This window comes from Micropterus salmoides, unplaced genomic scaffold, assembly GCF_014851395.1.
Source record: "Micropterus salmoides isolate LMB-PRFRI ecotype aquatic unplaced genomic scaffold, ASM1485139v1 Ms_hic_scaffold_3, whole genome shotgun sequence".
Taxonomy (NCBI): domain Eukaryota; kingdom Metazoa; phylum Chordata; class Actinopteri; order Centrarchiformes; family Centrarchidae; genus Micropterus; species Micropterus salmoides.
This window is the reverse complement of record NW_024042261.1, coordinates 20,514,412-20,538,397: the sequence shown is the minus strand read 5'-3', so window position 1 is coordinate 20,538,397 and position 23,986 is coordinate 20,514,412. Positions and strand designations below refer to the sequence as shown.

Sequence of the window (23,986 nt, the reverse complement as noted above, 5' to 3'; positions counted from 1 at the left end):
ACACAAAATGAGTAAAAAATAAAAAACAAAGAGAAACAACTTTTCAATATTTTTTTATTAATTAACATTTGTACACAATAAATACAAACTTTGTTTTTTGTACAGCCGATAATAATATGCAGAAAGACTTTTGCACCTGTTCTCGTTTTTGTCACTATGGCAACAGTCCGTGAAGAGAGAGAAGGCCAGTTCTTCCACCACTTTGTAAATAGCAGCAGCTGTGCAGCTGCTCCAAATCGAAGAATGAAAAATAAAAGAATTATATAATACATAAAAACCAAAAACAGGTCCATATCCAATAATTAAACACTGTAATGGACCAAAGGGACTGTTAAAAAGGGGAAATAACCATATTCAAAGTGGCAACTGGCAACAAAAAGTCACACATTTTATATTTGATAGACTAGAGATTAAGCATTTATGGTGGGAAGTTCTGTGGAACGCTGTAAACTATAAACTTCAAAACAAGTTTAATAACCATTATAAATAAATAAGCTGCTGTTACAACTTTCCTACGACAGCAGAGGAGCAGAGGTTTGGATCTGAAACTGTAATTTATTCCAGCGTGCTTAACTTTCTCAGGTGTGGATGCTACACAAAATGTTGTTTCGAAAAGCTGATGCAGAAAAAAATGATAATTTGTTGAAGTATTTCCTTCCTTTCTTGCATCATTTTCCAATTTGACCATAATTCACCTCCACCCGGCAACGAGGAACCCAATCAATTTGAGCCCAGATCAGGACTTTAGAGGGCTTTCTTTCTCTGCTTACAAGAAGCTTTAAGCTGTGCCCCAACTTCATACTACATATTAATAATCTTCATACTTTTACTGTTAGTATACAATAAATTAAGATACTTTACAGTTCTATACCAACAGGAAATGCGGTATGACACTGCAACTTTGGAGCACAACAGATAATATCCATAACAAAGACAAAGCAAAACATATTTAATACTTGAGTTTTTTGCTTTCTGCCGTATTTGTGGAGCTGTCTCACAACAGGGTACAATACGTTTTAATTGTCTCCACTTATGAGGAGCTCCCTCTTTTCATGTGTTAGATTTGGGGACAATATTGTCCATTAACACCACACTCAATAATGAAGCTAATTTAGCATCACCAGTAGTAACACCTTTGACTTTTATTCTGAAATGTTTTAAGCGTGAATGCTCTGCCAAAACCCTGGTTAAAACAAATACGTAGGAAGGAACTGGGACACATCTTTACATCTTCAAACACAGCTCTGATCAAAATTCGTCCTCTCTCCTTTAAACAATCACACACAAAAACAGCCAGGCCCATCTCAAGATCTAAAAACCTCATTCTCTCCAAGTCTTCACTCCAAACATCCCTTTCAGTAATCATGTTTTTGCGTCTTTCTTTTTATAAGTTAACACCAAATTACATTGTCCACAAGTATCTCCCAATCTCTTTGAAAGAGTGGAGACTTAAAAAAAAATCATCAGTCACACTGAAATAAAAAGGATCCACCACAGAATCAGAATGAAAAGAATAACTCTGATATCTGTATTAAACTGCAGCGATTTATCAGAGTAATATCTATCCATTCTGATGCAATGTTAAGGTACTGCTACTTTCCAGGGACGGTACAAATAAATAAAAGTGCTACGCTGCCCTTTAGGCAAGGAGTTTTAAAGGCTTGAAGGGTATTTAAGGGGAAAAGATTTTAAAAAACAAAAACAATTGTACTTAGCTCAATTTGAATGTCATTTGCTAGTTCTGTCCATTTAGCATGATGTTTGCGTTTTATACATCTCTACCTCCGTTAATCAAAGTTGAAATGTAAAACACAAGGAAAAACGTAAGGATGATACCAAATGGGAAATGTTTTCTCTGCTGTATTAAAAAAAACTTGCTCATATAGTGATGTGATGGCATAACAAGAGATAAATAATACCTGCGAATGTAGTACATGTCAACTAAACAAGGATATATGCCATAGGTGAACAAAATTAATGTGAGAGGAGATATGATCAGTAGGGATAAAAGCTATACAGTTCATTCTGTGATTAATAAAAACTGCTGACCCCAAATAAGTTTATATCATGTCAAATACAACTTTTCTTTGTCACCACATAGTGAATACCAACCATTTCAGTGCCTTTTGAAAGCACCACCGGCCTCCACCAGAACCAATCAGTGATATAAGCACACAGAGGGTCACAGAATGAGAAGATATAGCAACATGAATGTAATATAATGTAACTGTACTGTATGTGTGTATACAATAGCCACTGATTCAATTGCCAATGGACAGAACAGACATTAGAGAAAAGAGGGAGAGAAAGAAAGGAAGGATGGGAAGAGAGGCGGAGAAAAGAGCAGAAGGGAGGATCCAGCCTCCCTTTTCTATCTTGTTCTTTCACCCTCTCCTTCCCATTCTTCTTTCATCTCTCCTTCATATTGTATTTACAATGCCCTTTCAGTATAAGATGAGGATAAAACTTCCACTACATATCAGACATGGTACTCCATTCAGCTGAGTTAGTCTATATGAAACGCTGTGCATAACATTCCTATGACAACAGTAATGTACTGTACTAATACACATTGAATACGTATGATGATGAGGACTATATATGTCGAGGGAAGGGCTGGCAAGGGGGGACACTGCATCCATGCACCACCCAGTTTCTCTGTCCATTTACTTGAAACTCCCAACTGCAATCCAAGTCATGACATGTTCGGCACGTTTTATACTAATTCACTCACATCAAGCTTACTTTTTTTGTTCCCTGACACTCAAACTATAGTAAAAGGTATCCGATAAGTCAAAATTATAACTGATAAAATACATAAAAACTTTCAAATTTTACTTTTCTATTTATCTTTCACTTATTTTATTATATTTGGTAAATCATTTATCTAGTCCCTATTTTCCCAAAATTTTCTTTACCACATGACTGTGTGGCTAGTTAGCTTACCTGAAAACACTGGTGGCTAGAAACACTGAGGACAAGCCTTTTTTGTTAGCTACCAAGCTGAAGCTAACTTTTAACATTAAGCTACACGAGCTACTGCACCTAATGTTGATTATCAACATACTGTACTGCATACTGCTGGAGCATTAATATATAAAACTCTTGTAACGGTAGCTAAAGCATTTTTGCAAGCATACTACTTGCTACGCTACGTGGAAGTTCACAGAAGTTCTTTAGAGACATGCTTCTATCTTCATAACAATATTGTAACATTATGGACTTTATTATCTCACCCTCAACATTTTGTAGATGTGTGTGTTGTTGAATGTCCCTTTGCTCAAAATGTCAAATAGACCAAAATCAGAAGTTCTAGCTAGCCAACGTTGTTAGCGATAGCGTCCAGACTAAAATGATTTAATTACTGTTGGTAGAGTTTATACAGCGATGCAATAGTTAGCTACAGCTAGTTAGCTAACTGAAAGGGTGGTGCTCAGTGTTTTTAGTTACGCTAGCTAGCCACACAGCCCTCTACAGTTCCCAAAAATAAGCAATTGTATGCTTAAGGAAAATTGGAAATGTGGTGGAAACAGAGATAAATTATTAAATGTTTAAGTATAAAGCTCTACATTTCTATTTACAATCTATTTTATATTTTTGACTTGTCTTGTAACCCTTTACTACATTTTGTCAGTTTAAGGGCTCCATAACTTCTCTCATTATTTGTTAATAAGTGAGTGGAAAAAGTGAAATTTCTTAAATGTAGCAGAATGATATTCCTGTGCAGAGATAAACTGCCTTAAAATATCATAAAGTAAGCTTAACAAGATAAAAGAACACTTGCAAAACCCATCATTAACTTTCCCTCGCACTTCCCCTCTCTAAACATTCTTCCTCCTCTTCAGTGTGCTCGGGTTTGCTGCCCGATGAGGTGAAGTTTTAAGGCAAGAATGGAAGGACAGGGGAGGGCAGAGAGGGATGTGTGTGTGTGTGGGAGGGGCTACTGCTGCACTTCATTAGGAAGCTAATATGGAAGTTATTTAATTGGATACTCTGCCTTTATCCCCTCTCTCTGCTCTCCTCTTCAACTTGAGTAGGAGAGAAGATGTGGAGAGGCTGGGGGCGTTGGACGTGGTTCAGTTTGTTTTACTTCACATCACTTTATTGAAGCTGACTTCAGTTCAGAGCAGTTCAGTTCAGTTCCCCAGCCTGTAGGATACGTATGTTTGTCATCTGTTTATATTTTTTATGTCTCTGTCACCGCCTGCCAGCTTGTCTGTCTGTCACACCAGTGTGATCTCCACCTCCTCTGTCTTGTCGCTCTTCTCCTGCTGTCGGCGAGGGTGCTGTTTGGGTGGAGGAGGAGCAGCTCGCACCTACAAGAAAACATAATACATGTAAATTTAAGAAAAAAGGGAAAGTGAGGAAAAGTATTGTTACGGAAATAACAGTGATGCCCTACTTTTCCTCTTTTGATAAACAGCAACATGTTCATCTCTGCTGTGGGACACAAACCTTTTATCTCCAAAAAGTAAGGAATATTTATTATCTACTTTTAGAGCCTTTTTAAAACAAGCACAGTATTTTTAAATAATAATAAGGATTCACAGGCAAAACACTTTAATCAACACTAACATTTACATTTAAGAAAAAAAGGATCATAGAGAGAACCATGTACAACAACCGTTTGTTATATCGGACTGCAACTGACAATTATTTTCTTTAAAAAAAACATTAACATATTTCATACAAAAACACACTTATTGAATCATTTTTACTAACAGGTCGTAGTTTGCCCGGGCCTCCTTCAGGGGTGAATCTCAGTGGCTGAGGAAATCCTGGAGACACTGGACTCCTGCCAGAGCTGTGATCTGCAGAGAAAGAGAGGGAGATTTCTAACACAGAAAAACTCACAGTGACCTCTTCTCGACTCATTCAATTAGACACAAACTTTTTTCTGTGTGTGTGCATGTCTTACTGTGGGTGGAGAGCGGTCCCTTGTGAGACGAGGGTGGCGGTGGAGGCTTGTGCTCCCCATTGAGTGCGGTGGAGGGTGAGCGTGGGAGAGGAGGCGGGGTGGAGGTCTCGGGGCTGGTGAAAGGGCTGATGGGAGGTTGGTCATACAGAGGAAGAGGTGGCAGAGAGGATGGCAGCTTCAGAGACGGAGAAATCTAGAGTAAGGGACAGAAATAGAGAAATACGTCACTGATCTGTCATCACAGTGAACATCAGATCGCCTATGTAAAATTGTGTTTTTGAAAAAGATCTAGTGACAAACTAATTGTCTGAAACTGGCCAGACTATAATTTGACTCATCTTGACCAAAGGAACCCAAGACAAAAAGAAGCTGGTTGTTAAAATGTGAAAAGTTTGGAGAAAAGAAACGAGTTTCAGGCCAAAATGTCCATTGAACCGTGGCCTGATGGCGGTGCTAAGTTTAGCTACTGTACATCTGACCCTTTCATCAGTGACATGTTTCATTAAAACTGGTTAAAAAATAAAGTAAGAACAAAAAGAAAGAAAAAGAAAAAACACCAATATTAAATATCTGTATGCATATGTATGTAAAAGAAAGAAACATAAGCAATTAATAATTGACTTAAAAAAAAATCTCACAAGTATCTGAGAAATGGATAATCTACAGATCCTTAAACCTACATTAATTTAAAAAAATACTGGCCACTTTTGGGCAGCGCACAAGCTACAAACAAAAATTATTTATTATTAATGAGTAAGGTGTTAGCAATGAGTAATGTGTTAGCATCCAGCAGATACAGAGCAACGTTAGCATTCATTTGTCGTGTTTCTGTCCACCTGTCTAATATTCACTGCTGAGGGAAATATTTTTGTCTCTTTAGCTGCTAGGTGCTCCACTATGTTCACCCGCTAATCGCTAACTGTGTCTGTTTGCTGTTTTCTCTTCTTTTTTTCCCCACTGAATACAGCTGCCCGCTGCAGCCGAAAATATCACTATAAGCAAGTTAAACAAACAGTTAATTTGAAGGATGTCAAACCAAAACAACAAATGTGAAGATGCTAAAAAGCTCCATAGGGCTGAGGGGAACTGCAAAGCTGGGTAATAATTCTCTGTGGGTTTGTCACCTGAACCTCTTTCACATTACAGTCATTTCTACCACTGTTAATGTAAAAACATTGATTAGACCAGCCTTAGGACTGCTGGAACTGGAACACTAGAAATACTGTAAGGAATACCGTACAGAAATATTGTTGGTTTACTAGTTTGAAGTGCCACGACATACAACTCGACTGATTCAGTTGCAGCAACCCAGAGGATTCAGATTGTTTACCAATCGTCTCCACATATGACTTAAAATACTTTAAGAGTTGTTGCGGTGTGTTATGTCTACAGGCTTTTAGGAAGGGAGAGGCTGTATCCTTCCTGTTGCTGAACCTCTAATAGGGCAGCTCTCTGTGCCACAGATAAGACCTCTTTCTGTGATTGCAGTTTTTATCACAGTGCTGCAGGAACATGGCAGTTCTGATCCACTGTTGTGAACTCTGCCCGGCTGATAGATCTGCTGGGCAACAGCCAGGAAGGTGGTGGGGGCCACAGTAGACTATGCTTTTTCCTTGGTATTTCTGCCATGCCGAGAAAAGCCTGATAAGACCACACTTCCAGCTCCTCAAGAGTGATGCCTGTGGTATTTAAGTGGGAGTATGTCTCCATTTTAAGCTCTATTTTCTTTGTTTTCCCACAGAGATATATGTATGAAAGATTGCTTGTGTCACTTAACTTAATATCTGTGTTATATGTGAGACCCATCCCCGCGTCTCCTTGCATTAAACATACCTGTATGTCGCCCAACACTCCTCCGCTGGTCCCATTCTCAGTGAAATCTTCTACTAAGACGGAGGGGAAGACGCCCACCCGTCCGTTGAGCTCCCCCTCCCAGAAGCCGTCGTCTGTCTGAGTGTCGCGGCTCAACAGGCGGATCACCGCTCCCTCGGAAAAGGAAAGTTCCTCGTCTGCCTGGCCCTCGTAATCATAAAGCGCGCGGACATACATCACTGCAGAGAGAAAGGAAGACAAAGAGACAGAGGAAGCAATAAGAGAAACACAGAAGGAATAATTATTCTTGGGGAAATGTAGTTCCTTGTCTGCCTGACCCTCATTGTCATAAAGACAATGGTACATACCGCTGGAGAGAGGGAGATACAGAGAGGAGGCAAGATGCTATATATATATGATATATAATATGTAAAACAACAGAAATTCCCCATGTGCCTGCTCCAAGTATTCAGACTAGTACAGACAAATAGCATTAAAAAGAGGGTTGGAGAAAGAAAACTTCTTGTTTTGGCGTGCAGTGAGAATAAGTTTGACTAATCACGTACCATGAACATGAGACACAGTCGAACAAGCCTGGTCAGGATTTGCCAAATCAGAGTAAGAGTCTCCATATTTTTTATGCATCTTGATATAAATTGTTATGGATTTCACTGTTTTAACTGATGAACCATGTATGCTGACTGCTAGTAGACCTTTGACAACCAAAGTCTGGATGTGGATACAACCAATAGTCTGGTCTGCAGTTTCACCAACTGGTGTTTTGTTCTCTCTTTGACCACTTTTATACAACTGCCTCGCTCTTGTTTCTGTTACCTTGTTTTACCCAGCAAAGTAGACACATTTGCTTATTCTACTAACACCCTGCTTTGCAAAATGAGTGTTGCTTACAATGGGATTCTGAGCAAATCCAGTGGAGCAGTAAAAAGAAAAATGCTTTAATCAGTGGCACATAATAACCTCATTATGGGAAGAAAAAAAACCTCATTTGCACTAGTACAGCGGGAACTAGCTTGTTTTACTCAAACTCCTGGCATGCAATTTCATTATTTCAAAGACTAATTTACCACTTGCTTGGTTTACGGCCTACTTACTGTTTGCATCTCCATTGATGCAGTTGGAGTGCAGCTCTGGCTCGGTGGAATTGGACGAGGTGTGCGATCGAGCATCGAGTGTAGCCAGAGACTGGAGCATGCTCAGCAGACTGTTGGAGGTCGGGAACTGCAGGTATTTCTCTGGCACATAGCCCACTTTACCTGTCTTATTGCGAGCCTGGAAAACACACACACAAACAATGAAGTGCAAAACGAAAACGTACATGATGGGAAAAAGTTTAACACCAGGAAACCATAAAAAAAAAACCAAAAATAAATGGAGCACATGCACAGGACCAAAAACACGAAGCCATCCTGATTATTCAATTCAAGTTTTGCTACCCCACTTTTTGAAAATAAATTATTTTCAAAATTTTGTTTATCCACCTCTTTTAAAGATATTATATTAAGCTCATTTTCAGGCTCAATATCTTATTTAGGGGTTGTACCGGAACAGGTCTACATGGTTTCATTTTTTTAAAAAACACCATATTTTTGTCATACTGCACATTGCTGCAGCTCCTCTTTTCACCCTGTGCGTTGAACGCTTCGTTTTAACCCTGGAGTGATACATCTTGCCTCCACATGATGATGATCTTTGTTGGGAGTTGCACATGCGCAATTCCTAGTTAAGGTTAACATGGACTGGAACAAGAGTTTCAGAGTGGTGAGTTATTAATCTGTAACAAATGTATCTTTCATACATAAAGTTGTAACTGAGCTCTGTTTCTACAACACAGTAACTACTGTATGTCCATTGACTGCCTGGAGGGTAGTTAATGTTTGGAAGGGAGAGGACAGGCAGCAGGCGGACCTCTTGTCACTGTGTGCTGCACCTCAGTGTTTTCCCACCGGTGTTTTTGAGGGCGTGTCGGACTAGCCGCTTGGCGAGCATTATGTTGCGCATTTTGATGTGTCGTCACAGGGATGAAAGGCAAACGGCTGGACTACAAACGAGCTGTTTTCAGGCAGTTCAGAGCAGTGTTTTCTGTGGGAGATGGGAGCTCCCTTTGGACTGGACTTTGGGCTTTTTCACTTTGTAAACCTATTACATGCACAAAAAAGGTATATAACTCAATAAAGGAGAGGGAAAAATGCCAAAAAGTACCTCTTCACCTCTGACCTCTTTAAATGCAATACAGCGTTTACTCACCTTTTTATGAGTTTTTCATTAGCTATCATTGGACAGTTTAGCCAGTGGACATTTATAGTTTACACACCTTTTATTTCACCACTAGACTACATACCGGCTAATTTGCTGTACAGCGCTCTCCCTCACCCCACACAACATCAGACTAAGCTAGAATAGTGTTTCACAGTTATTAGAGCTTGAGCCATGCAGTTACATTTAACAAAGTAAGGAACACATAATCTCATAATGTCTCACAAATTATTCTTCATCTAACTTCAGATTGAGTAGGGTCTGTACAAAATTATGATTATTAAAGTTTTTGGAAATTATCCCCTATTCTTACCATAAGTCAGGTTAGGTGGAGGAAATTTGTTTAAAATGAAATAACTGTAAAAATTATGCATCTTTCCAAATTCATTCCCCTGTTTTAAAACAAAACCAGGCGCCCACGCACAGAGCCCATGAGATAATGTTGTATCCGTAAATGTAATGCACATCCGTGTGACTGCCACATATGTGTGTATTTTTGCACCTTGACCCAGTCTTCCATGTCCCCATCCTCAATGACCTCCAACATCTCCTGTTCATCAATAGTTAACTCATCCGGCTGAGAGGCCTGCGGAAGAGACACACCAACAGTGTTAAAGATAGAGAGGGAATAAGAATGAGATAGAAAAAATGGTTTAAAAGAAAAGGGAGGGAATAAGAAAAGGAGTTGGAGGATTTTCCAATGCTAAAAAATGTCATGGTTGTTAATGTAAGATTCAGTCAGCATTTCACACTTCCTATAAGTACAACACATGCATACATTGACACCTGTGATTGTGTGTGAAACTGTGTGCTGTGGTTGAGCAGGCAGCCACAGACATTTGATATGTGCAGGTGTGGGGGACCATGTAACAGCAGAAGGAAACCCTGTGTGTGTGTGTGTGTGTGTGTGTGTGTGTGTGTGTGTGTGTGTGTTGGTTGATACCTTGTACGAGTAAAGGACTTTGCAGGTTAGCGGGTAGTTTCGGAGGGTTCCTGAAGGACTGGAACTGCTGTCGTCAAAAACCTCCATATTCTCTTCACACTCCTCTCCCTCCTCACGCTCCAAGTCCACTGTGCCCTTTAACACACAAACACAGCCAGATAAAACCTCTGATAACTACAAGGACAAATACGAAAAGCTCTTTTCACCTCTAATCCTCCAGAGTAAAAAGAATACTCTTGTAATATTGATCAAATAAGCAAACAGTTAAAATACCAAAAAAATGTTTTTATATAAAGTGAGTGACATATTGAACATATAGCTGAAACACTCAAAAAGACCTGTGCCTGTGAAGTTGGCTAGTTAGATGCAGTTTACAATACAACAATTATAAAAATCTAATTTTTGTACAAATTTCTGGCTCCTGATGTTCCAATGTGTTTTCCTGCTAGGTGACTTGTTGTTGTTTGCTATCAACAACTCCCTTTCTTTCTGCCCTCTCCTATTAACCTTGTTAGTCACCACCTCTGCCTTTTACACTTTTGCTATGTTATTATCCCAACTTCTCTTCCAGAACCTCCTGTGCATTTTGCTCAGGCCTCTCTCCCTCTCTTTCCCTCTCTCTCCCTCTCTTTCCCTCTCTCTCCCTCTCTCTCTCTGCTAGTTTCACAATTTAAATTACAGCAATGCTTACCTTTGCTTCCTGCCTGAGTGTCCCTGTCCTGCTCGCTGTGGGCCCTACAGCTTTTAGAGACAGGTGTAGAGGGACTAATGTTTCATATGATCCAGCCCCTCCCTCTTTTCTTCCATGGGAATTTTACTGGCTTTTATGAAGGTCATGTGATCTAGCTGGTAGAAAGGTCCATCACACACTGCAAGCTGAGCTGGCCATAACAATAGTGTGTGTGTGTGCGTGTGTTTATCCATTCCTAAGTCATTGTGTGTAGTCATCAGATTTCTGTTGACACAGTAAACTCTACACCAGTGCAGAACAAACAGTTGTGTGTTTTGTATATGGCTTGATGTCACACGTTGGTCTCCTGGATATAAGGATCTATTCTCTAGAAGAATAATAACCTTCAGGTGTGGTCCTAAGGTGTTCAATAATAAAAATTGATACGCTCTTATCAAAGCTCTCCACTAGGAATGGTTACTAAAGACCCTTACAACTGAAATACATAAACTGTGTGCTTCATTGTTTCTTCTTTATCTTAAGTTAAATGCTACCAATGACAATGCTAACATGCTGATGTTTTAGCATGTATAGTGTTTACCATCGTAGTTTAGCGTGTTAACATTTGCTAATTAGCACTAAACACAATGTACAGCGGCTGGGATGCTGGGATGCTGGGAATGGTTTTGCAGGTATTTGGTCATAAACCAAAGTATCGGACACATTTAAATTGTGTCCTGATGATGGGGCTATAGGAAAAGTCAGGGATTCAACCTATTGGGAGCATGAATGTCTAACAAAGTCTTGCGTCAGTCAGTCTGGACCAAAGAACATCACTGGAATACACAGACATTGCCATTCCTAGAGCCATGCTGCTAGTATGACTAAAAATGATGTTGAGCTGGTAGCTGCATTAGTCCTTGAGTTTAAAATCCTGCAGACAAGAAATTCCATAAAGTTACATGCATGATTCTTTGAGTGAAAAAATAACATTTCCACCTCCTACATCTGGGATGTCAGAAATTACTCTCTGTGCAACAATTAAACAATTTCTAATCTTAACTTTGCATCATCACTCACTTGACTGAGGTGTCACACCGGTTTGTTTCGCATCTACTTTATGGGTGTGTTAATAGAAAGTAGTATACAAACTGTGCACAGCACTGTGTTTGTTCTATTGTGGGATTTTTTAGGGTAATAAATAATGTGCAAGACACACACTCTGTACACTCAAATAAGGAGGTTAACTGTTGTGGCCTGTTAGTAGCTGATATAGGCACAAGGCTTAGCTAATTAATTCCCCTCGATGAAACACATTCTTTTTCCAGTTCTATCTGTGCAGTGACTTACTTACTAGTACTTACATTGTAAACAGAGAGTGATTTAGGAGACTGCCATGGAATATGTAACTGGGCGGAGAGATATGGTCAGTGTGATGGACAACAACTTGTCCAGTTCCATATTTTGAGCTTTGGTGCCAAGGCCACATTGTTGTTGGCTGCATGTTTGATATGTTGCATCACGCTTACTCACTTTACTGCATTGATTTAAAAGTACACTGCTTCCTCGGGGCCAATTCCATTTCATCCCTAAAGTAAAATGACCAGCATGTGTTTCAGTAATAAACCCAATAAAATATCACCCAAAATACATCTCAGTGTGTGTACCAGCTGCACAACTCAGATGAAGACCAATGGCCGATTTTATTGGTCCTGGAGGTAATAACCGTGAAAGTGATATTGTAATGAAGGCAGTGGCTGCATGAGGGACGTAGCAATAAAGTTGAGTGGAATGAAGAAACGGAAGAGGGAAGTGGCTGTTCCCCGCTCTCAATGTCTTTTCTGTGCTCTCCTCTACAGATTATTATTCACAAACCTTTCCTTCCTTTCTTCTCTCTCTGACCACTGGCCACTTCTCAATCTCTACCTACTTAGCAAACTGATTTTAGTAATCCATCCTACTTTTTCCCTCTCCTTCTTCATTTCTCTCCATTTCTTTTGTTGCACCTTGTTATTATAATCCCTCTTTCTTTGCCGCTGTCGGTCTCTTAATGCTCCAGTTCACCAGACTGAAATCAAAGGCTGCTGAACTGCTATGAAATGCCTGAATACTCAATAGGCCCCATGGTGTGTTTTTTTTAATGACACACACGCCAGAGGGAGATGTTTTTAGTAACTCCTGCCTCGGACTGATTAATAAGGCACGAGAGAGTTGAAATGACATTACCAACTTCTTGCAGGTAATTAAGTATTTGGAAATGGAAATGTGTCAGAAGTTTAAATGGTTTGGCTTGGATGAAATCTAAATGCAGTTCTTTGTGTTGGTCACCATTTTGGCAATTCAACTTAACTATGGCCTTAGAGTACATTCTTCTATATTCTTAGCACTTTTTTTCTATATTCCTCAGACTCTCACCTTTGCATCCAATTTTACTTCGACATTATCACTCTGACGCCACTCCCTCCTCACCTCTTCCCCTCACCCCTCCTCCACATCACACCACCTCTTCTTTTTCTCAGCTGACTCTCTCTCTCCTGCTGTCATTACTATCTCTCTAACACCCCCCTTTTGCTGCAAAACTCATCCCTCCTCCTTCCTTCTCCAATATCTCTTCCTAGATTGCTCTCTCGGTAATGCCCCAGACTTTCTCTCCCTTTCTCAGACTCCGTGTCTCTCTCAACAAAAATGTTTGCACATTTTTAAAAAATCGCAATAACACACTAAATAACTTATACAAAAGTCTGTACACATTTTTTCCTTATTGAAAATAGTAGGCAGACTACTACTAGTAGTAGGGCTGTAATGGTTTTGAAACAGTGACCAAAATTGAGACACAAAAGTCCACGATCTGGTGTCGCGGATCCGAGAGACAGAACCGCGACACACCCACTCATTGGACTGTTTAGCTCTCATTATGACCGGCCAGTGGAGGGTGAGCTCGGTAGTGCTAGTGCTGTATAGCCTATTGTAGGTTATTTGTATTAACAGTAGATTATTGTAGGTAACTGTCCACCTTAGATTAGTGTTCATTTACTTGAATCTGCTCCTCTGCTCTTCTCCCCACACTCACACACACCTAGCCTGCACCTCTGGTCTCTCACGGAAAACAGGCCGGCTTGCTCCACCTCTTTTTTGTCTCTCTCTCCCTGTTTATGCTGATTTTCTCCATCAGCAGTCCATTTCCTAAAGTCGCCGTGTTTAATAAACTCACACGTGATTCAGTTTTCTAGTGCGCCGCATCTGGATTGAAAGTGAAGTGAGTGACATCTGCAGTGGTGCATTCACTGTCGCTCCGTAATGTAACATTTCCTGCGTGTCCGTTGACATAATACCAGATAACCTCTCCCTCACCAAGTGGGTTGCCAAATATACTTTGGCAGGTGTAACTATACCTGTCCGGCCCACCCAAGTAGAGTATATGTTGAAAACACTTAAGTTAGTGCAAGCTGTAGGCCTATATTTTGTAAATATTACACCTTATAAACCCCTTTTCTTGGTATGAAACAATACCAAGAAACAAAACACCAGGAGACTGTTGGTGAAGGCCAACCAAGAGCCATGGAGGTGTCATTTGACTCAATTTGTTCGCTATTAGTAAGTAATTACATCATCTGTCAGCTGTTGGGGGGACTCAGCTTTTCTTTCTAGTAGGGGGGGCGCCAAGGAAAAAAAGTTGGGAGCCACTGCTCTAGAGCAACCACAGAGATGGAGTAGGGTGCAGCAACTAGGAGTATGGTGGAAAAACCTAAAAAGTGTCTGAGAAAAGTTTCTGATGCTTCAAATAAAAAAGAAACTCTGCGTTCATTGAGGATTACAGTCAAGAAAAAAAAAGATAGCGCTTGGCAAGGACAAACAAGACATAACAGGGGTGTTGCTTTTCCTTGTTGGAGAATGCTGAGAGAAGAGAAGTGACTGAGGGCAGACACGGAGGTCACGTTACTGCTTTTGGATAGGTTAGTTTTTGTAACATATTTTGAGTATATTGACTATGTATCTATTACATTTACTGTAAAAGCAGTTATATTTTTCCCAAATAACCCCCGCATCTGGGAAAAGTTGTCGTTATTAAATTAATTTAAAAGAATGGTTTGGGAAACGTGGAAATCGCCACTCTCATGTCTATATGTCATGGTAAACATGAAGCTACAACCAGCAGCTGGTTAGCTTAGCTTATCATAAAGACTGGAAACAGGGAAAAGGCTAGCCTTGCTCTGTCCAAAGGTAACAAAAACTGCATTTTTTATCTTTGTACAGACAGAGCTAGGTTTTCTCCATTGTCTTTGTGCTAATGTACTAACCAGCTACTAGTCCTAGCTACATATTTAGCATACAGACACGACAGTGGTATCAATCTTCCCATCTAACTCTCACCAAGAAATGTGGTACATAACAATCTACTACTAGTAATGAGGGAAGGGGGTAAAGGAACTGTCCGGAGGCCACCTCCTCCCCCTGACATGCATACAGTATGTAAACACAATCCTAAACAATATTAGGTGATAGAATAGGTCCCTTCAGGCTTCAGATCTGTGCTCTGTAGTCTAGCCATTAAAGTAAGAATGAAATAAAATATAATAAAATAAAAGTGAAATAAAAACTGTGAATTGTGTGAGCACTACATCAGTATTCCAATGGGGAAGTGGGGCGTTTTAAGAGGCTATAACTGGCGTGACAGATGATTAGGCAGCAGGGCTGATGTCAATTATCTTGCAATTTACATCATTCAGGAAGTGATTTGTCAGGAGAACTGTTCTAGCTGGGTGGCTTTAACTCATAATGAAATCATAAAGAATGAAAAGTCTATGATTATGAGTCAGTGTTTTAGTTTAAAAGTACAATTTTGAGCGTGCAGAATTGAGTGTAGCGTTTGTGTAGCGCAAGAGGACAAACTGTTGGGAAGACAGATGAACCACTAGTAGATATTGACAGTGACACTATTCAGTGGTCTGGTGATTCTCATTTGAAATCGGTAAAAAGGGGCGACCACGCATGCAACACAAATCAGCTACGACTTATGGTGTGTGGTGAGAAGACACTCTTCTACTTCTCATTTGTAAGTTTGAGATTTGTACTTTCAAGCCAAGTCAAAAACTGCTGTAACTTAAAAATTGCTGACAAAAATAATTCATGCATGTAATATACATATTTATGTTTTAGCATAGTGGTAGTCACATTACATTAGAGTTTATGTTATGTGTATAGTTTTTCTGTTGATTAATTCCTCCAATGTTTTCAACTTTCATTAATAAGCTTTCTGTTTTGGTGAAAATAGAGAGAGTTCTGCTGGCTTGGCAAGAAAGCAGCAATGCACACAGTGAGGGGAGGTGTCTCACCGACAGTGAGGGATCGTGGGAAGTGTAGCTGGCCCAACGTTCATTCTCCAGCTCCTCCATCACCTACAGCATGCACAGAGAGAGCGGAGGGGGGTTTATACACATATTGCAAACACGCACACTCACTCACACACCCACACGGCACTGCACAAACTGGAGCTAATGCACAAAAGGACTTAAATACACACACAGTTGCATGTATGAATGCACTCAAACATTTAACTTCAGGCTTACAAACACACGTATGTACGGTAAAGGTAAACACTTTTGCCAACACTCACAGACAAAACACACCTGGTTCATGGCGCTCTTCAGCCAGGTATCAACAGCAACCCCCACTTGCCGCAGAAGGTCCAACCGAGCCTCAGCTTTTAACTTTATTGTCTTTGGAGAGAGAGACAGGGTTAAAAATATTAAGAAAATCTCATATATCTATTATATACTGTATATATAATACATCAGTCTTAAAAAGAGCATCACTTTTTTTTACTTGTGTCCCACTGTGAGCCCATATCTCTGCAGTTACCCTGCTGAGTAAACTATGAAAATAAGGATTTTAAAAATCTCAGTTTGGTCTCAATGTTGCTAAAGTGTCAGACATCTTGCTTTATATGTAGTCTGTAGTGGTAACCTCTTTCCCAGTAACAGAAAACTAGCCCCTTATACTGGACAGATGAGTAAATATTTCTTAGCCATGTTGCTGAAAGAAAACAAATAGTCCATAACAATATAATTAGATATTACCAAACATCACTATATACAGTAAGCACCCAAATGGGAGCCATTTCTCATACACAATTGGTTTTTGAACTGATGCAGAGAGCAAACATTACAATAACCAAATGTCTCCAGTTATGATACACCTCTCATGCATACAGTAATATTTTTAAACTAGTTAAATTGAACCTCATAGCCATCTTAAAATCAAACTTCACTGGAAAATATATACTTTCTTTATAAAAGTATACTTTTTTTTACCTTTCAGCTGTATTAGTTCACCTGCAGCACAGTACAGTAACAGAGTGAGGATGTGAAATGGATCTGCACAATGTAGCCTCCTAAGTGGCAAATCATCACAACTTTCTGTACTTTCTTTTAACGAGCTGTGAACACTGGACATGTGCTGTGTTCTTTTCTAATGAGACAATAAGATGATGCTATAATCACCAGTAGGGAAACCACTGAGATTTAGATTCAATATGTCGCTCCTCCTCAACTCTCTTTCATCTCGGATCCTTTCTCTTTTTTTTCCTCCTGCTGTCTCTCACCATTTTCATCAATTTCCTCTTTCATTACCCTCTTCTTTCCTTTCTCACCAATGCTGACGGAGCCAATTGATAGCTGATAACTCCCTCCGACAGAGACATGCAGTCAGACAGAGTATGCAAGGTTTTACAATGTCAAACATAAAGAGGCACAGTGGGATCAAATTGGACAATTACGACCAATATGTACAGTAAAAGTTTGTTTCCTGATGTTTATACAACATTATCCGGCTAAGAAGAAGAAAAATATGTCACGTATTTCCCACAATTTTCCAATCCCTTTTAGTTTTGTTTGCTTGCTGGAAAGTGTCTGGGCGTACAGTCTTGTCTCTATCTTCTGTCTGAAGGATTTTGATTTTCATGTTAATGAGGCTAGATTGTCTGGTGGAGCCAGCGTGAGAACAGCCTTCAACAGATCATTAGTATGGAGCCTCAACTGTTCTCACTCTCTCATCCTCTAAGAACAACTTAGAAAGACGAAAACGGCAGAGAAGAGGCCAATAATTATCTGATATCACTGTGGGGAATTTCTGATGGAACGTCTGCTTCATTTGAAAGTATGCTGTGAGAGAGGAACGATAAACACAAACACGCAAGAAACTTGATATAAAAGATAGCACAATCACTTTTTGCGTCTGCCACTAGGTAGAAAGCTTTAATGCACTGGTTTGTCAAAGAATATACTTTGTAGGAAATGTCTGTATGCGATAATATCTCTCTCTCTATATATATATATCTGTAGAAATGCAGTGCAGATGCCATGTTGTATTTCAAATATTGGAGATATACTGAGAGTGAGAATAAAACAGCTCACAGATTTTATTTATATTTTTTCCTCAAGAAAATGTCATGTGTGTCTATTTTTCCTCTTGATTTATCTTCATCTCTGAAGCATGTTGCTCTATTAATTACAACAGCTCCAGTACACAGGGCTAGCCTGAGGCACACTGTTTTTATATAAAAATTTGATACAATACAGTATATATAATCCATTTAATTTTATGTTATGAAAGTTTGCACCGACACATCATAGCACAGATCACTTAATCATGCAGGTAAATTCTGTTACTGTAATAACTATTGGAGTAATTTCAGAGAAAGAGTTTCAGTATCCAGAGTCTTTTATCGAGCACTCAGGCAGAGGCCATAAAATCAGCATTAGTGGAGAGTAAAGAATACATGACTCTACTCTTTCTATCAGTGTTAACTGACTCCATTCAGAGGTGAGAAGAACAGGTGTGTACCACTGAATCCTGCAGAATAGAATTCCTTTTTCCTTCATCTGTGACAAGAAAGCAACACATTTAGTGTGACATTTAGTTTTGTGCTATTTAATTTATAAAGTCATGTGACCATATCACAAGAAATTAAATTCCTCCATAAAGAAATGAACACTACTCAATCTGACAATGATCTACCATTGTGTCTAGTTATGTGCATGATGGCAGCAGCCTCCCTGGATTTGTAACATATTCTTAAAATCACCATAAACCCTGAATAAACAGTTTGCACAGTTAATAAACAGGTCTGCCAGCTCTTGAAAGTTGTACATGATTCAAAGCATTGGTATTTATGCTCCCTGCATCGTGTCTCCCCAAAAATATCCAGTGTGAAAATTGCAGGATAAGTGAGGAAACCTGCCGACATTAGTCTCAATCCATCATGTTTATTAAACCTATCTCGAATAAACCCAAAAAATTGTATCTTTTTCGCAATATCCCCTGCAGCTTGACATGCAGTAAATTATCACATTTGTATCACAGACAGCATCGACTCTAAACATTGATTTTGAAACACAGTTGGCCGTCAACGCAAATTAGACAAATCAGTAAAAATCACTAAGTGGGGACAAGTAGCGAGGTCAGCTATCAATCCTTCTTACTCGCTGGTAGCAGCCTTCTTTAGCTCGCGTTTCAAACATGCTGCTTCTCAAACTCCAATGAGTTTTCAGCTGATGATGATATCCAAAGATGATACCACCGTAAAACCAGGATAATTACCCAGCAAAACCTAACACCAGGCATTCCTCCACTGAGTACAGATGCCTTAAAAATATCTTTAAATACAAAAATCCTAAATATAGGCCTAGCTTCATTTCTTGCTACGAAGGTGTTGAAAAAGGCCACTGCAACAAGCTTGATGGGATGAAGGTGTGACTTCATGTAAAAGGAAAGAATGATGCAATCACTATCCAGATAATGCTGTACTCAAACCTGGATGATGTCTTTTGTACAGCTTTCACTCCCTTTATACTCCTGTGATGGGAGCTCTGTGATGAAGCCATTTTTACCAAATGAGCTCATAAAATATTCATCATCTCACTCAAGGTAATGCTGGCCCTGAAGACCAAAGAATGGCAGACAGACAGTGTGAGCGAGAGAGACAGGGGAGTAGGAAAAAAGTAGGGAGGCTGCATGTTTGCACTTGAAAAGACTCTCTAATTATTTTGTACAGAGTGAGATGAAGAGATACTGATAATGTTGCTAAAATACTCTTGCAGTGTAAGGTAGACTGAAATAACAGCCTATCTACAAAAGCAGTACAATTAAATAAAATATGCTTAACCAATTATTTACAAAAATACCTTAGAGGATTATACATATACACACACATATATATATATATATATATATATAGGAACACACACACAGGGTAATAGAGGTGAAATGTTATTTGACCAAACCTGACAGCAGAGGGTGCCAGATATATGAAAAGCCTGATAAGAAAAGGAATGAAGGCAAATAGATACAGTGCAAGGGAGAGAATGAGCTCAGCTAAAGTGAAGAAAGACAATGAAATTGAGGAACAGACGGATGATGCAGTGATCTCATTCAGTGGCTGACAGGTTGAATCTGCGAGAATCAATACATTAATGATATATACCTCTGTAAGTGGAAAGACTGAGAAGTGCAGACAGAAAAAGAGAGGGAGCTTGAACACAAGATGAGAAAGAGAAAGAGGCAGATGAGGAGGGAGAGGCAGAGGAGTCAAAATAAGAGCTAAAATAGCAAGTGATCTAAGAAAAAAATGGAAATCGTAGTATTAGAGCTAATAGTTAAAATATTATCAATCAGTTTTAGAGCTTTACAGCCATCATACCTGTGGTTGAGACAGACACAAACAAGTGTGTTTAAACCTCTACAACTGAACAGAATGCAGCAAAATCATGTACAGCTGGGGATTATTGGGCTTTGTGGATAAGAATAGTCGAATAACTTGAATGATTTGACATTTACTGCGATGTGAAAGGTGTACTGATCGATCCTGGGCCATCTTTGTTAATTGCTCCCTGCTACATGAGCTGTGCAAGTGAGCAGACTGACTGCCGACTCCCAGTCACGTAGCCCAAATACAGGGTAAAGGAAATATGGGACAGGGCTTATGTTGTTACTGGTACAGAGGGCTTGTTTGCTAGGGTAATGTTGCATTGATGTTACAACAGGAAGTGAGTCTACTCCCACTATTTTAGAGATAAAAACTTTTGCAGTGGACGAAGTATTCACATCCTACTCTTTTTACAGTTCAAATTTCACTATGTGACAATAAAGTACCTTACCTTACCATACCTAAGTAAAAGTACTAATTCCACACTATAAAAATACTCTGTTACAAGTAAAATTACTGCATTAAAATGTTTCTTAAGTAAATATCTTAGTATAATGTTTTAGTATGTAAGTATAATCAGGAATATACTTATAGTATTAAAAGTAAAAGTACTCAGAGCAGAAAGAAAAATGTCCGCTGTGACTGTTACTATTATGGTCAAGCAGAATTTTACTGTTGTAGTTCATTGAGGTTGAACAATTATGTATGACAATGCAATTAAAGACTTTTTTTCATTATGGATTCATCTGTTGACAATTTTTTTCAGTTAATCGGCTATAAAAATTTTCAGAATGGTGAGAAATGCCATCACATTTGCCCAGAACCCAAAGTGACACCTTCACAATGCTTATTTTGTCAGTCCAAACCTCAAAATGATTAAAAATAAATTAAAGTAATCAAAAGGAAGAGCAGAAAATCTTCAAATTTGTGAAGGTGGGACCATGAAGTGTTTTTACAAGAAATGTCTTAAATGATTATCAAAATAGTTGCCAATTAAATTTCTGTGGATCAACGAACGTACTAGCTGTACTTGTACAAACTTTTGGGAAGTTTATTTATAACAAAACATATATTTTTTTTTACTATTCATATGTTTTGTGTGTAAAAATCTTAATATGAAATGTAAGTAGCAACTAAAGCTGTCAGATACATGTTGTAAAGTATCTAAATCTAATAAAGTATAATATTACCCTGAGATGTATTGGAGTAGAAGTAGAAAGTAGCATGGAAAGAAAAGACTCAAATACCTCTAATTTGTACTTGTTAAATATACTTTGTTACTGTTCACAACTGAAAAAGTCAAATTCACTCCTTTCCCCCTTGTACTGAAGGTTTGTTGGAGAAGAGTCATTCATCTTTTTCATTTCAAAAGCGTGGACACATCTATCCATTCGTTCTACATTCCCACCGTATCCTGTGCATGGTATTAGAGGCTGGAGCCTCACCTACAGTAGAACAGGACGCCAGTCTCATCACAGAGCTAACGCACAGACAGACAACCATATTTACACACAATTTAGAGTTTCCAGTTCACCTGATTTTGCATGTCTCTGGACTGTGAAAGGAAAATGGCCCAGAAACACAGAAGAAACCCATGAGGAAAACCGACAAGGGCTGAGTTTAAATGCAGACACTTGAGGCAGAGCAGTGCAATGGGTTAAATAGCTTTGTAATCAAAAACAAATGTCGACATACCTCAGCTTTGCGTATGTTTTCTTTGGTGTCTTCTATCTTCATCTCCAGATCTAGTCTGCCCTGTTCTGTGGGGGGCAAGCCGTGGCCCTCACACTCCTCCAGACACTGAAAGCAACACATACAACGACATCACTTGATTAGAAATAGTGCGTTTCAAAATAAACTTCATTCATATTCACATATTTGGTATATTCTAAAATGGGTACATGTGACAAATCTGAGTGTGTCAGTGTATCCCCCTTACTCTCTTGTAATGTATGATATTCTTGTGTTCTCTGGCCACTCTGGTCGCCCATTTTCTGGCTTCCTTGTTGAGGCTGTGCTCCTCTGTCGTCCCCGTCTCTGATTCCAGCTGACGACTCTAAGATAACACACACACACACACACACACACACACACACACACATAACCCAGACAGGCATGGGTAGACACACACATGTACCCAGCCCCACACACACACACACACGCACACACCAGCATGGCAGGCAAACACATACATACACAAGCGCACACATAAGTACACTGTCAGCGGGTAACGGCACAAGGTGTGTGATATGCTGAAGCTGTTAATGAATCTAAAGAAAGTGTGAAAGAGAGATTGTTTCCTTCTCACATTATGAATACAGCGTGTGTTGCAAAGCTCTATTGTTATCCTCTTGGAATGAAATAACTGCTATTAAAACCACATGTGAAAGAGCATGAGTGTGTGTTTTTGTGTGTACTGAAGTACTGAGAGCTGGAGCTGCATGGCAACAGGCCTTTTTATATGTGTCTTTTTTTTTTTTTTTACATACAAAAGCACATACGTGGGCGTGTCGAAGAATCTGCATTGCTTTCCAATAAAAAATTCAACATCAATGATAACCATATGGTCTCTTCAGAGACTAATGTATTACATGTGTCTTTAAGTTCCAAGTTTACACACCTTTTCACTAATCCACTTACCAACGACAGAAGCAGCATACATTTTATTTAAAATAATTTCTCAAATGCCCCGGAAACGTATTTTTTCAATCAGTAATGGGATCCCTCATAAATGCACAATTCTGATCAAACCATACACGCATAGTGCTGATTAACTGAGATTTTAATGATCCAATTCTAAATAAATTCTAAATTCTTTAGTCTAGTTTATTTTTTTGAGGGTTTTAAAGGAACAAGAAAGATCTGTTGATGTGTTGATTATCCAAAAGTGGCTCTTTAATTCAGTCTCATTTCCATGACACTAATCAAAATGATATGGTTAGCTGTTCTACGTGAAAAAAAACCTGATGTCCTTTCTCTCCTTCTAATTTACAATATTTATATGGCACACACATATATATATATCCTTAAACAAAAGTATTCTGTACATTTGCTGCTTTATGCCTTTGTTTTAAAATCTAATTTCTCAAATACTCAATTTTATGATGTATTTTTTCTTGTTCACAAAAGTGACTCCGATTTGATCTTTTCATTGCTGTCTACCATAAATATCATCCATACAGTGTTAGGGAAACAAAAAAGTTCTTTGTGTAACCCTGTAAATGTGTTGTCCCATTTGATTCACTGTTTAAATGAATGCAGAAGCTCTGTTTTGCAGAAATAAGTGTGCCTAACGTTTATACAAATTTTGTGTGTATCAGTGGCCAAAATGTTTTGAAATATTGCAACAACGTAAGGTCTATTCTGACTATAGGCAGAAAAAAATGGCCACTTCCACTAGAAAACTAACTGAGGATATTCATATTCTCAGTGTAAGTGATGTGTGTTCAAAGACCTGAGAGGCTGGGGCTCCCATAATCTGATAATAAAAGTACAAGCTATTTTAATTGCAAGTTTCCATGCACATCATATCGGTTAATTATGTGCTGCTTCAGTAACAAGAGGGCATAAATCTGGGTAAGTATAGGTGCGAAACGAAGAGCATTACATGGGAGATTTACAGCTTAATTACATTCCGGCTAGGAAGTATGGCAGGATGTTACAGTA

At 39.0% G+C, this 23,986-nt stretch overlaps 1 protein-coding gene across 2 annotated transcripts in view; it reads right to left on the bottom strand.

Moving 5' to 3' along the window:
* Positions 1 to 40: 40 nt before the first annotated feature.
* The window catches only part of LOC119882699 (F-BAR and double SH3 domains protein 2-like), a 77,608-nt gene continuing 53,662 nt past the window's right edge, over positions 41 to 23,986 (bottom strand). The window contains exons 11-21 of one of the 2 annotated variants that reach the window (XM_038692885.1): positions 22,260 to 22,367; positions 22,016 to 22,120; positions 16,245 to 16,334; positions 15,951 to 16,013; positions 9,948 to 10,082; positions 9,507 to 9,590; positions 7,843 to 8,020; positions 6,752 to 6,969; positions 4,919 to 5,111; positions 4,723 to 4,811; positions 41 to 4,316 (exon numbers count right to left, since the gene is read on the bottom strand). In XM_038692885.1, coding sequence (XP_038548813.1) covers positions 4,224 to 4,316; positions 4,723 to 4,811; positions 4,919 to 5,111; positions 6,752 to 6,969; positions 7,843 to 8,020; positions 9,507 to 9,590; positions 9,948 to 10,082; positions 15,951 to 16,013; positions 16,245 to 16,334; positions 22,016 to 22,120; positions 22,260 to 22,367 — 1,356 coding nt within the window. In that variant the 3' untranslated portion in view covers positions 41 to 4,223. Of the gene's footprint in view, positions 4,317 to 4,722; positions 4,812 to 4,918; positions 5,112 to 6,751; positions 6,970 to 7,842; positions 8,021 to 9,506; positions 9,591 to 9,947; positions 10,083 to 15,950; positions 16,014 to 16,244; positions 16,335 to 22,015; positions 22,121 to 22,259; positions 22,377 to 23,986 lie in introns of both variants that reach the window. The other variant, XM_038692884.1, reaches the window with a different exon arrangement.